This window comes from Antechinus flavipes, chromosome 5 (genome assembly GCF_016432865.1).
Source record: "Antechinus flavipes isolate AdamAnt ecotype Samford, QLD, Australia chromosome 5, AdamAnt_v2, whole genome shotgun sequence".
Lineage (NCBI taxonomy): Eukaryota > Metazoa > Chordata > Mammalia > Dasyuromorphia > Dasyuridae > Antechinus > Antechinus flavipes.
Window position 1 is genome coordinate 227,898,432 of NC_067402.1, and position 14,152 is coordinate 227,912,583.

Below are 14,152 nucleotides of genomic sequence, written 5' to 3' on the forward strand. Positions count from 1 at the left end.
TCTTTTCCCCTTCCCTTTTTAGATCTATGATCCTATAGTCTTTTCCCACAAAGAAAAACATTTTGTTTTGGAATTTTTATCCTTCTAGGCTGTTTAGAAAATTCATCTGGAAGTCAGAATTTGAATTTTTGAACTCTCACAGAGAAAAACTTTTCTATAAATTCCAAATAATGTTATACTCTGATTGCTACAAATTTGGGCAGTGATTAAATAGGAGTTCCTTAGTTAACTGTTATCTAACTATAATGAAAAGATCTATATTGAGTCACTTGTTCAATGGTAAAAGTATCTGGTGACAGGAAGAAACGACTTCTCACTCCTATGGTCATAGGCATCATTTTAATTAGATGAGGGAGATAGTATGATAATAAAGAACTGTTAAGAAAGCACTACTTATGTGAGTACATTCTCATAAAAACTACATCTGTTTACATACTAAATTCTGATTGATTTGAATGAGAATATATAAACAAAAAAAAAATGTTATCCCTGAATGAGTCTCTACCTCGATGTGTTTAGTGCAGTTGCAAGCAAAGGGCTCCCAATGCACCAGATGCTCTGTATTCATTGAAGGTTATTACTATTTGTCTCTTCCAGCTTCTGTTTCCTGCTCCTGGTACCTAATTTCTGTTCCTGCCTTCTGCTTTCCTCCTAATGTGAGCTCAACTTGCAACTTTCTCTCAGGTTCTCCTTTCTATTAATTGTGCTTTAACCTCTGTCTTTAGGAATATTTTCTGTATATGCATATTTATAAAGAAAAGAAGTGCTGCAGCTTTATTCCCTATAAACATACTAACATTTCCCCATCTCTATATATGTAATCCCTTCCTCCTACTCCAGCTTCACTAGTACTATTACCTGTCCTGTAATTTATAGACACTTGGATTATATTCAGGACAATAGTTGTTGTCTAAGAATAGCAATATTTACAAGTCCTATAACTGAAAAGGGAATTTTAGTTTGTATTTAATTTTATTCATGTCTTTCAGAAATTACTCATACTCATGCTTGCTAAACACCAGAATTCAGTCTTTTTAGTGTAACCTAATTAAAATCATACACAGGTATCTTAGTCAAATCTAGTTAGGATGAGAAAAAAATCCAAGCCCTAGTTGATACTAACATTATTATTTCCAGGAGTGTAAAATAAAGAAAATTGTATACAATGGAAGAATTTGGAATTTAGAATTGAAAAAAAGTATAGACAACATTCTTCTCTTTTTTTGTTTGTTGTTGAGTTTCTCAGAAAATTCTTTCTCTAGTCCATCCCCCTTTTAAGGAAATTGCTTTCTGGCTGAAAGTAGTCTATTTTAACTTCCTTATTGTGATATCATTCAAAGTCAATTTGAATGTTAGTACTAATTATACTAATATTACCTCCTTTTTATATTACCCTTTTTACCTCTTCCTTTTTTAATCCTTCATTCACTTTCTGCTCTTCATTCTTTCTCCATTACTTCTTGTAATAGTAATTTGACAACTGGGGACACTGGTGTATAAGTTCTAAGTTTTTGTTTTTATCAACAATATGTCCAGCCCACAGTCCAATTTATTTGGATCCTGGCCTTTTTGTTCAAGATAATTATATTTGTTATATCTATTAAAAGGATAAGGAAGATTCGATTATTTACTTAGTGTTTTTGCTCTAGTCATCTTGGTAACAGTTATGTTGCTTTAATGTCAGTCTGAAGTTGTTCTGATCAGATCTTTATCTACCATTTATAGAAGTGTTTATGTTTGAGGATATCAGGTTCTCTACCTCTTTTTGGTTCGTATATGGCCATTTCCTAAGCATATAAATTTTGGTTAGTGCCCATGAGTTGGTAGTTCACATTTTACATTCTCAAGAAGTAGGGAAAATAACCCTCTTGAATATATCATAGAACATACATACTTTACATTCCATGTTTCACAAGAAGATAATGTGTTGTGCCTTTTCAAGAATTTTAATGAATTAAGGAATGTTCTATTTGATACATCCTCCCACTTCCCTCCCCTTTCTCCTCCTCTCCCTGCTTCCCCGCCCCCAGCTCCATAAATATTTTAAATTTTGGCACTTCTAAAAATCTTCCAGGTCATAATCACATTGTCTTGTAGCCACTGGCAAAATCTGAAAGTGGTGTATCACTTGAGTTTGGGAGTTCTGAGCTGTAGTAGAAAGCTAATCAGTGTTCAAACTTAGACCTGTACAAATATAGTAAGCCTAGATTTGCAAAATCATAAGGCTGCCTAAGGTGATGGAGCCATGACAGGATGGAAAAACTGAGCAGACTAAAGCTTCTGTGCAGACTAGCAGTGCACTCAGGCCATGAGTGACTACTGCAGTTCTACTCTGGATAAAATAGAGAGACCAGTCTCCAAAATAAAATTTTTTAAATAAAATTTTAAAACATAGAAGTTAGAAGTCTTTAAATTTTATTGCCAATTTCTTGAATAATTGTTGTCCAGCCAATTATAACCAAATAGAATAAAATATACTTTATGAAAGTATCTTTTCCTGGTTCCCAAAGTTAAGTGCTGTTTTTAGCTTTGAAATCTTCAAGACTCTGTTCTTGTTCCTTCTTTGTACTTGGCATTTGAGGCAAATATCTTTTGTGTGTTCAATCAATGAACATTTATTAAGCACCTATTCTGTATCAAGGATTAGAGATACAAAAAAGAGATAAAAGACAGTCTTTGCCTTCAAGAAACTTATCTAATGGGAGAGACAACATAGAAATAAACATATACAAGTTACATACAAGACATAGGAAATATTTAAAAGATATTTAAAAGGTACTAGAATTAAAAAGGGGAAGGAAAGGATTCCTGTAGAAGGTGGTATTTTAGTTGGGACTTTAAGGAAGCCAAGGAGGTCAGTAATCAGAGCAGAGAAGAATGAGCATTCCAGCTATGATGGCCAACGCAAAAGGTGCCTGGAGGCAAGAAATGGATTGTCTTGTTTGTGGAACAGCCAGGAGGCCAGTGTCACTTGATTGAAGAGTGTGAGATAAAAGAAGACTGAAAAGATAGAAGGGGGCTAGCTTGTAAAGGGCTTTGAATGCCAAACAGAGCATTTTGTATTTGCTCTTAGAGGCAATATCAAGCAACTGGAGTTTATCGAGTAGGGAGCTGACATGAACAGACCTTCACTTTAGGAAAATCACTATGGTGGCACTAAACAGTGACTGAATAAACAGTGTGTGAGGTGATGAGTCTGCATCAGAATGGTGGCAATGTCAAAGGACAGAGGGGCACATGCTCAGGAGATGTTCCAAAGCCAAACTAGGCCTTGGCAACAGGTTGGCTGTGGGGTGGATGGGTGGGTGTTTTTAGATATAGTAAAGAATGGAGGATGACTTCTCAGTTTCAAGCCTGAGGGATTAGGAGAATTGTATGCCCTTTACAGTAATAAAGAAGATTGGGAAGAAGGATGCTTGAAAAACAGAGATTTGAGGTTGCAGGTCAACAGAGAGTTTGTGGCATAGCATAGAGATAGTAATTAAATCCAAGAAAGCTAATGAGAATCACCAAATGAAGTTAGTATAGAGGGAGAGGAGGAGGGGAAGAGGGCACAGGACAGAACATTGAGGGACGTCTATTAATGGTGGGATTGATCTGGATGAGGATCCAGCAAAGGAGACAGACATTTCATACAGATAAGATAACCACGATTTCCCAAAACCTAGAGAAAAGATAGTGTCAAGGTAAGAGTGATCAACAGTATCAAGGGCTGTGGAAAATGAGAATTGATAAAAGATCACTGGATTTGGCAACTAAGAGATTATTAATAGTTCTGGGGAGAGCAGTTTTAATGGAATGAAAAGTTGGAAGCTGGATCTTAAGGAGTTAAGAAGAGAAGGAATGGGGAAAAGAGGAAAGGGATGGTGGAAGTAACATGATAACTTCTAAGAAATAGTTGTACATAATAGATTTGCAATTTCATGCATAGTCATTTTCTCCCCCCCCCTTTTTCTTTTATGTTATGAAAATTATTGTTTCATTTCTTAAGTTCAGAATAAAATGACATTTTTTGAAAAAGAAAAGATTGAGAGGAGAAAAAGTGGAGGCACCTGTAGTAACAGCCCTTTAAAGGAGTTTAGCTAGAAAGGGTAGAATAGAAATAAGACAATAGTTAGCAGATATGTAAAGTCATTTCCTAATGAGGGTTGTGAATTGGGTCTTCATTTCGGCAGAATGCCAACAAAAAATTTAGTGATCTCTACTTAGACTAACTTCATTTGTTCTTTCCCCTATAACTTAGAAATTCCAGCTGCCTGCAAAAGAGCCCTGCGTTGAATGTCAAAAAACAGTATACCCAATGGAACGCCTCTTGGCCAACCAACAGGTGTTTCACATCAGCTGTTTCCGTTGTTTCTATTGCAACAGTAAACTCAGGTAAGCCAGATTAAAAAAAAAAGCAGGTGACCCCCCCAACTCCCACTCCTATGTAATTTTAGTTTTCATTAGATGTTGACTTTTGAAAAAAATTGGTAATGAATGATGCTATGCTTTCTTTGTGTAAAAGCATTTTGACAAAGTGAAAAACATCATTCAAATATATGGAGATTAATATTTCATAACGACAGTGGAATCTGAGCCTTTTGTATATGAATAACTATAATTTAGGACTAAAACTAATTTACATTATAGTAAATCCCAGGCCACATAATGGTAAACATAAAATTAAAAAACTGGGAAGGATTTCAAGATTCAGTCCATCTAATCTAAGTACTTACTTCAAAGGAAGTAATTATATTTGTGTTTAAACAATTGGGAAGATGTACATTAAATCTAAATAATCTTTTAAATAAAATAATATTTTTTAAATGGTATCCCTTTTTTCCCCTCCTCCTCTTTTCCCTATATTATGAAGGAAGTCTCTAGGAAACAAGAATTTGTCACATTCTTTAGAAGTCCATTTCAGTGTTAATTACTTTTATTACATGGCACTTTTTGGTCTAATCTAAGTTTTTCTTGATAAAATGAACATCTTTCATACACAGGATGGTGTAAATATTAATTCTTTCTTAACCTTTCCTCTTTCAAAGTATAATTTCATAATCCTTTTTAGAATATACCTTTTTAAAGTCATGAATTATTATAATTCTTTTTCTGTGGAATCACTACATTTTCTTTCTGTTCATTTATTTCCTTGATTTGGGTTATCATATTATTGTTGACCACAGCTGCAGATCATATCATTACCTGAGTCAATAATATTAAGTAAGTTCATTTTTGGGGTACAACACTATACTAGTCATTGTGGGAAGATACAATAGAAATAAAATTATATAATTTATTGCTTTCAAGGAGCTAATAATACAGTTTATTCCAACAATCTTAGTGTTATTTTTACTGAGTCAAAGTAAGATGAAGTGCTATATCACACCACTTGGTGTTGCTAAGACTTTTAGCATACCTTATTTAAATAGAAAGCTAGAAGAAACAAACTGAAGATGACATTAAAAAATGATCTAGCAAAATACATGTATAATCGTAGATTATAAGTTTTTAGGAAATTTTGGGTGTATAGGTGTAGGCAGAAATAATTAGGGAAGACTTCCTGAAAAAATTATTGTAAAAATAGATTTTTTTTGAAAGAAAAGAATATGTCAGCCAGCAAGCATATTTCAGCTTCAATGATGACATCATAGAGGAACAGAAGTGAGAAAGAACAAATTGTGAGCATACAAAAAACACTATTAGAGTATTCAAGCTAGAGTCCAAGGTGACTGAATTAGCCTTTTGATAAGCTTTTCAAAATATGATCTTTGAATGTCTCAACATTTCCTAATTCAGTCCATTTTTTTAAATTTAAAGTTTTATAGAAATCTAGGTTATGGCCTTCTGTGTAATTATGTTTGCTGAATGCTAACTTTATGCTGCTTTTAATTGGTAACAGTCTAGGAACATATGCATCCTTACATGGGAGAATTTATTGCAAGCCTCACTTCAATCAGCTATTTAAATCTAAAGGCAATTATGATGAAGGCTTTGGACATAAACCACACAAGGATCTTTGGGCAAGCAAAAATGAAACTGAAGAGTCCCTGGAGAGACCAGCCCAGATTATGAGTTCAACTGAGAATCCCCAGAACCCAGGAGTTGAGGATGCTCCCATTGCTAAGGTGGGTGTATTGACTGCTAGTATGGAAGCCAAGGCCTCATCTCAACCAGAAAAAGAAGACAAACCAGCTGAAACAAAGAAGTTGAGGATTGCTTGGCCACCTCCAACAGAACTTGGTAGTTCAGGAAGTATTTTGGAAGAAGGCATCAAAATGTTGAAGCCCAAATGGCCTCCTGAGGATGAGATCAGCAAGCCAGATATTCCAGAAGATGTGGACCTGGATTTGAAAAAGCTAAGAAGATCATCTTCCCTGAAAGAAAGAAGTCGCCCATTCACAGTAGCAGCATCATTTCGAGCTACATCTGTCAAACGCCCAAAAGCCTTGTCTCCTCCTATAAGGAGAGATTGGAGCATGCAAGAACAGAGTGAGAACCTTGAGGGGAAAGCAGTGACAGAGAGAAAACACATAATGAAAGGCAAAGTCAAGGAGAATGGGAATGTGGAGAAAGCAGACTGGAAGAACAAAGAATCTGTAGAAGAGAGGAGAAGGAAAAGCTGGGAAAGTTCTGATATCGAGGAAAGGGGTGATGGCTTTGTAGAGAATGGTCAAGTGGTAGGTGCAGATGGATGTGAAAATGGAAAGATAGAACATCAGTCCTTACTAAAACCAAAGGCCCTGAATTGTTCCAACTATATGGGTAATAGATCCATCAAGGAATTTGTGACTTCTCAGAATCAGAAATCTCAGGATGTGGGATTCTGGGAAGAAGAAATAGAAGAGCTGTCAGTGGAAGAGCAAATAAAAAGGAATCGATGCTATGATGATGATGATGATGATGATGATGATGATGATGAAGAAGATGAAAAACAAATTGGCCTTTAACTAAAAAATTTGCAAAGGGTGCTAGCCCTTAAATTGGGGGATAGTTTTAGTAAGCAGCTGCTATCTGTGGAAGTGATGCTTTAACTGCACATCAAGAGATACCTTAGAACTATAATTTATATGGAAGTAAATTTGGTGTGAAAATGCATTGGATGGCATTTCCAGCTTACACAGTACTTCTTCTTAAATTATTAGCCTAGGCAGGGTTGTCCTGTTTCAGATAAACCCCAAATTGCTATCCAAATGAAAATAAATGCAAGAGATCTTGTTACTTAAATCTTTTGATTTTAGGCAAAGATGATACATGCTTAATTAAGTCCTTTGAAGTTGAAGTCTTGTACATTCAAAGACAAAAATTACACTAAGTGATTCTCTTCAGGATTTTCTTGTGTTCTCTCAAAACAGGGTTATAGCCAGATTTCAGTCACGCTGTTATTACCACAAATACCACCATGGACTAGGGACCAGTTCAGAAGGGACTTAGAGATCTAACAATTATGATTGAATGCACTTTAGTATAAAGGGCAAAAATAGTATTTTTCTAATGAAAAACTTAATTGCTTAGTATTCATCCAAGTGATCAAATTCTTAGTTTCTTTAAAAATAAACTTTTTCTTTAAATCAGTAAAAAAAAAAAATTATTGTTTTGCATCCTCCAAACTACATTCTATAATGATATTGGTAGGGTATAAAACACCAAGAATTTTTGTTTGAGTATCTTTTGAAGGAATTGACATTCATCCTTAGGCAACAGTGATGGGGGCAGGGTTGGAAGTGTCAAGCTATCACCCCAATAAAATACAGCATTTGCCAAGGAATTTGACATCTTTGCAAGAAACTGTGCAGTGTCCTTTTTCTGTAGTATTCGTGTTCCCTGTAATGTACTTAATGTGATAGCATTCTTGAGACTTTTTAAAAACTTGTACTTCTCTTCACCAGAGACTTTGAAACACCTAATTAGCTCTGAAATGTATCGATTATGTTAAAAACAATATCCTCAGTATAAAATTACACCAGCTTTGTCCTTTCTCTTGGAATTTGTTTCTAGTGGCAAGATTTCTGAACACTTCAAATGTAATTACATTTATTTTACATAATTTATATTCTAGTTTGGGGGAGGGGGAGGGTTTAAACTGTAGGCTCTTTTGTACTGTATCTTTAGAAATTTAGCTCTGATATTTTTTAGAGTTGTAAAATATCCTTCTTTCTTCTCAATATCGCTCATAATGATACATTTTTATCCAATAAAACTTTCCATTTACATTTAAAACTTTTCTGATCGTCTTTTTTTCCTTTCTTATTGTTAGGATCTCCTAAATCATTACTCTTTCCACTGCTGTCAAAAAGACAAAAACAAATCTTGAGCTACCACAAAGTGATGTGGCATGATTCAACCAGTAGGTGGGGGTAATGGGCTGCTCTTCAATTGTTTGCAAAACTGTAAAGCTACATTTTATATTTTTGATTCTTGTATATTGAACCAACATCCAGCCTTCTCCTTGTTACTACACTTTTAAAACAGTAATTTTTTGCCTTGGGTTTATAGAAGTTCTCTAAGTCATCCATTATATATTGTATCTTTTGTGATGCCTAGTTGCTGTTTGCAAAGACTTGGTAACAGTAAAGTACACTCCACAGCTTGGAAACAAAATGTAAATACTGTAAGTCCCTGGGCTGCAACTTGGTGTCCTGAGCTTAGCAGAATTGTATTCCTCTTTTTTCCTTCAGTAGGGACTGAAGCTTTATATAAATCTCAGAAGCCTTTGTTCACATATTTAAGTGCCTTCAGCCTAATTATCTTAGCATTAGCCATGATGCATTGTATGTTGTAACTTGAAGAAAAATGAAAAGTGTGGGTGATATTCATATTATCTACAAATGTTCATGAAGCATTTCATCATATGAGAATCATTAAATCTTAGTGATATGTCACAGAACTTTTAATCCAACTTCAACTTCTTCCCTGATTCACGAATCTATAAAATCCTGAATATATGATCTTTTACCCATTGCTTAAAACATCTCCAGGGATGGAGAACTTGCACTTAATTATCTCACTTGAAGTAGTATATAAAGTCTTTTGTAAGTCTTAAAGCTCTGTGAAAATATTAGATTTTATTCTATTTTTTAAATGAACTTATTAGGAATTTTAAAATTGAACTAGGCAATGACTCATAACTTATTAATATTATTTTTTCCTTTTGGAACCAAGCAGAATTAGCCTATTCTCTCTTCCCAAAGGAACCTCTATATTTGACAAGCCTGATCTGATATTAAGTAGTCAAATCAAAGCCCTGCTTTTTTGCTCTCCAAAAGTGCTACTTGACTGCCTCTTACACATACAATCATATACAGAAAAGAATAGATAGAACATGTTATGTGGGTGAAGAGGGTGGTATGCTGTTTGAGCTGCTAAAGGCAACCTTGATGATGTTGTGTGAACAAAGAGCAGGGACAGTTGAAAAGATGTCTGCTGGTGGCCAAGATGCTGAGGAGGAGAGAATGATGGCTGTTTGCATCAGGAGTGGGCAAGGCTCAAGCAACAGGTTAACCTCATCCCATTTGGCCTTGGGTAACTCCTTCTATTGGATGCTAGGTGAAGCTATGGCTTAGAGTGCATAAAAGTGCAGGGCCTGGTGTCAAGACATTCATCATTATCTTCCTGAGTTCCAGTCTGGCCTCAGACACTTACTAGTAGTATGATCTATGCAAGTTGCTTTACTCTGCCTTTTCCTCATCCTGTAAAATAGGCTGGAAAAGGAAAGGATAAACCACTCCAATGTCTTTGCCAAGAAAACCCCGAATGGGATCAGGAGTCAGGCAATAACAGCAATTTCTGCTAGTATCCATTTTAGTGATTGCTAAGTAGCTCTTTAGAATTGCAACATTGCCAGTCTTCATTGATTGGGTGCTGGAAATTAGGCTTAAATCTTAAACCTAACATTTGGAAAGGGCAAATTCAGGTGATGGCACATTGTGCCTTTTCACAAGCTGTGGCCTTCTTCCCTAAAATATTCTCCCTCAATTCTATCTCCTGGCTATTTTCCTGGCTTCCCATAAGACTTCACTTTAATCCCACCCCCGTAAGAGGTCTTTCTGAGTCTTTCCCAATGGGAGTGCCATCCCTCTGAGACTGCCTCCTTTATACACTCTATCTTGTAAAAACTTAGTAGTTTGTATTATGACTACCCCCATTAGATCCCTGAGGCCAGAGAACCAAATTTTTGCCTTTCTATCCTCAGAGTTTAGCATCTGTTACACCTGTCACACAGTATACACTTAATAAATACTTGAAAGTAACATGGTATGTACACACAGAATTATCTGATGGAAAGCCTGACAACTTCAAACGTATTTAATAGAAGAAAAAAAAAAACTGAAGAGATAATATTGCAGTCTCCTTTGGCAAACCTGGCAAATGATATCAATCTTAAATGTCAGGTGTTTCAATCCTGTGATCTGAGCCTAGTACCTCTGGTTCATGACTGTGATGTCAGCCATGCTGCTAAAGTGTCAGTTCTTCCTGGTCATATAACTTTCTGTTGTTCAAAAGGAAAAGTAGTGTCAACATATCGTATCTTTCATAGAAAGCAATGTATTTTCCAAGAAGATAATATTAAAGCAATTTTAGATAGTCAGGATTATGTGTTTTATTATTCTAAAGAGATGATATTGTGTAGTGAAAAGATCCCTGAATTGTAGAGTCAGCAGTCCTGAATTTGATCCTAGCTCTCCCACTAAGCTATGTGATTATGAACCACTCTGAGTCTCAGCTTCTTTATTGTTAAAGTAGGGGGACTTTGTTTTGAGAAAAGCAGATAAATGTAAAGCACTTGCAAAGGTCACATTTTCTTTGAGGATGTTGAGGCTCAATTTACCATTGAACAAGAGATAGTATTTGCTCCCTTAATTGAATTATTTTCAGTATACAGAGTATTTTTATTTTTTTATTCTCTTTATTAGTATCATTTTACAATTTATCCTTTTCTTTTTTTCAGCTTTAATTTTTTTTTTTATTAAAGCTTTTTATTTACAAAGCATATGCATGGGTAATTTTTCCAACACTGACCCTTGCATAATCTTTTGTTTCAAATTTTCCCCTCCTTCCCCTAGTTGGCAGGTAATAGAGTATTTTTAGTCTTGCTTCTCTAGGAGGAAAAACAGCCTTAGCTAAAACTCTGTTGGATGAAATAATCATTTTCGGTTTTGTTTTGCTTCAACTGTTTTGTGCTGCACTCTTCTCTGATACACTCAACCCTGGCTGGGCCTGTACATTCTTTAGTTAGTTATAAAGTTACCTTATCTCTCCTTTCGTAAGGGATACAGATTTAATTCTTTCAATCTACTTTCAGATCAATCTAGTCAACTTCTTGTAGTAATTAACCATGTAAAGTATAGTTAAGTGTTTTATTAAACAGGTATAAAGTTCCCAGGGCATAAGGCACTCCAGAGCCCAGAGTTCTCAACCTTTGTTCAGTGACAGTTTGGGAGCTTATCCAGTTATAGGTATCACTTTCCCCTCTTCTCCTTCTCATTTAACCTTTAAAACCCCAAACTGAAGTGTAAAGTATTGAAATTATGGATCCAATGTCATTATTAGTGTATTTTTACTTCTTTAGGCTACTGTGGGCTTTTCTCAATTCATTCTGATGTCAAAGAAAAAGCATTTATGAATCTTACCCATAGGCATTGTAAATAAAAATTCAAAAGTGAGAAAGTTTCTGCACTCAGCTTGCAAGTTTACACATTACTAAGGGGATGCAACATAGCCACAGATAAATTTAGAATGAATGTATACAATAAATCAACAATAATTTCTGAAGAAACATTAACAACTGGCTTAGACTTCCTCCTAAAATGATCACTTGATAAATATTTAGTCAGCCGTAGCTTTTAGAAAGGGATATTTACTAAGAACAATAGGTAGAAAACACTCTGCTCTTAAATCTGTGATACTCCCTCCCACAAGAATATGTATAATCGAAGGGAAAGTTAATTCAAGGTTGGAGAGCTCATGTTGCAAATGATTCATGTGCAAATAACTCAGGACATATGGTGGTAAAGTGGATAAAACACTGGGCCTGAGTTCAAATGTGACATCAAAACACTAGCTCAAAACTCAAAACAAAATGTGATGGGCAAGCCCCTTGACCATGTTTGCCTGAGTTTCCTCATCTATAAATGAGCTAGAGAAGAAAATGTGAAACCATAACAGTGTTTGCCAAGGATACCCCAAATGAGGTCATAAAGAGTTGAACAGGACTGAACAATGAAAACTCGATTGGTAGGTCCTTTTCTCCCATTCATGAAGTTCACATTAAGCATGGTTAATCTTTGTCCACTGGTCTTTGGTTCCCAATACAGAACACTGCCTCTAACTGGTCCAGGGATGCCATTTAGGACATTTAGAAGATGAGAAGCCAAACATCCTTTGATCTCTGTGAAGGTGAAAGGCTCTCTTCTGGCCAGGTTGGAAAAGGATAAATAGAAGAGAAGAAAAACTTGCCCAAAGCTAAAGTCTCTTCTCACCTCTCTTCCTAATCCCCATTGTTCCAGTATCTTAAATTCCCCCATTCTAGCAAAATCATTAGATACTTTTATCTGAGACCCGGGAAGTATAATAAAATTCTCCAGTCAATTAGAATAGATTTCATATCTAGGCCATTTCATTTCATTAAATGGCTATTAAAGACTTTTCATACTTAGTCTTAAGGTCTATGATTGATCAACTGCTTGAGATGTTAAAGTATCAAACCTAAAAGTAGGTGAGGTGTTTTTGAGCCTGCTTTTACACCAGTGATCTCCTAATTGCCATATATATTTATTGACTTGGCTCTTCTTAGCTTCCCCATCATTTGACACTTTTGACTACCCACTTCTTCTCTAGGTTTTTGTAAATCTGTTGCTACTAAGTTCTCATTTTAGCTATCTGCTGCTTCTCAGCCTCCCATAATACATGTTATGCTGACTGGATGAACCAAAGGCTTTGTTTTTGGCCCTCATATTTTCTCTGTAAATTGAACTCACAGAAAATTTTATCAGCTCCTTTGAGTTTAATTATCTTTATGTATCTAACTTTCAAATTTCTAAAGCTAGTCTCCCTCCTGAGTTCTACATTCTGATTCACCAGTTCTCTAATGAACATTTCTAAATGTCTTTAAATCCATGTTTGAAACCTTGGTGTCCTTCTTGATACCTCACTATGAATTCTCTGTCCCCGTTCAATCAATTACTACATCGTCTGTCTATCTCTACAATGTCTTAAGTCTGCTGTTTTCTACTCTTGGCCACTATCCCAGCTCTTCTTTCTCTTCCCCCTGGACTACTGCAATCTATTTCTAAGTTTGGTCCCTCTTTCAAACCTCTCCCCATTCCAGTCCTTTCTGCATACGATTGCCAAAGGGATTTTCTTAAAGGTAGAATCACATAACGCTCCCAAACTAGTAAAGTCTTTGGCTCTCTATTACTTCTAGAAGCAAATATAAACTGTAGTACATTTAAATTTTCTCGACCTGTCCCCTTCTCTATCCTACATTTTAGTAACACTGGGATCCAGCTATGCTGGCCCATCCATGCAGTTCCCATTTTTAGGCCTTAGAGCTGGATGTCTGTTCCCTTACCCCTCAGCCAATCCTCTCTACCGGAAATGTGCTCCAATTTTACTGTGCTTGCTTCCTTGCAATGCCTGCTTTCCTTCACGATTCACTTCGTTTGACCCTTTGACCATAAAGCCTTTCCTGATCTGCCCAATTACTGGTGAACTATCAAAACTGTGTATTTATTTTGCATATCTTAAGTACGTGTATAATTATATATAGATTGACACATGCTTAGTATATTTATTTTTAATGGCAGTGTCTGCTTCGTTTTTGGTTTGGATACCCAAGATTTAATTTATGGTAAAAGCTTGGTGACCGAGGGATTAATTTCTGTAAATTTAATCCCTCCCAGGCTTCTTTGGAAACTGCCTAAACCGAGCCCAGGAGTCTCCAGATCGGGTCTTACACGGGACGGTCAAACCCGGGCCGGGAGGCGAAAAGATAAAATATGATTTCAGCCCCTGGGTTTACCTCGGGGTGGGCGCCACTCCCCAAAGCTCCGAAGACAAGAGAAAGGAGCTTCGGGAGCCGCCTCGAAGGAGCGGGCCGCGAGAAAGTGAAGGCAATTTTAGGGGCTTTCAAGGACTACAGCCTGAAGCCACGACTCTGAAGGGAGGGGCC

At 36.1% G+C, this 14,152-nt stretch overlaps 1 protein-coding gene across 4 annotated transcripts in view; it reads left to right on the plus strand.

Moving 5' to 3' along the window:
- Positions 1 to 8,202, plus strand: part of LIMA1 (LIM domain and actin binding 1) — a 113,366-nt gene extending 105,164 nt beyond the window's left edge. For all 4 annotated transcript variants that reach the window (XM_051963041.1, XM_051963038.1, XM_051963040.1 and 1 more), the window contains 2 exons: positions 4,244 to 4,377; positions 5,885 to 8,202. In XM_051963041.1, coding sequence (XP_051819001.1) covers positions 4,244 to 4,377; positions 5,885 to 6,932 — 1,182 coding nt within the window. In that variant the 3' untranslated portion in view covers positions 6,933 to 8,202. The remainder of the gene's footprint in view (positions 1 to 4,243; positions 4,378 to 5,884) is intronic.
- Positions 8,203 to 14,152: the final 5,950 nt, after the last annotated feature.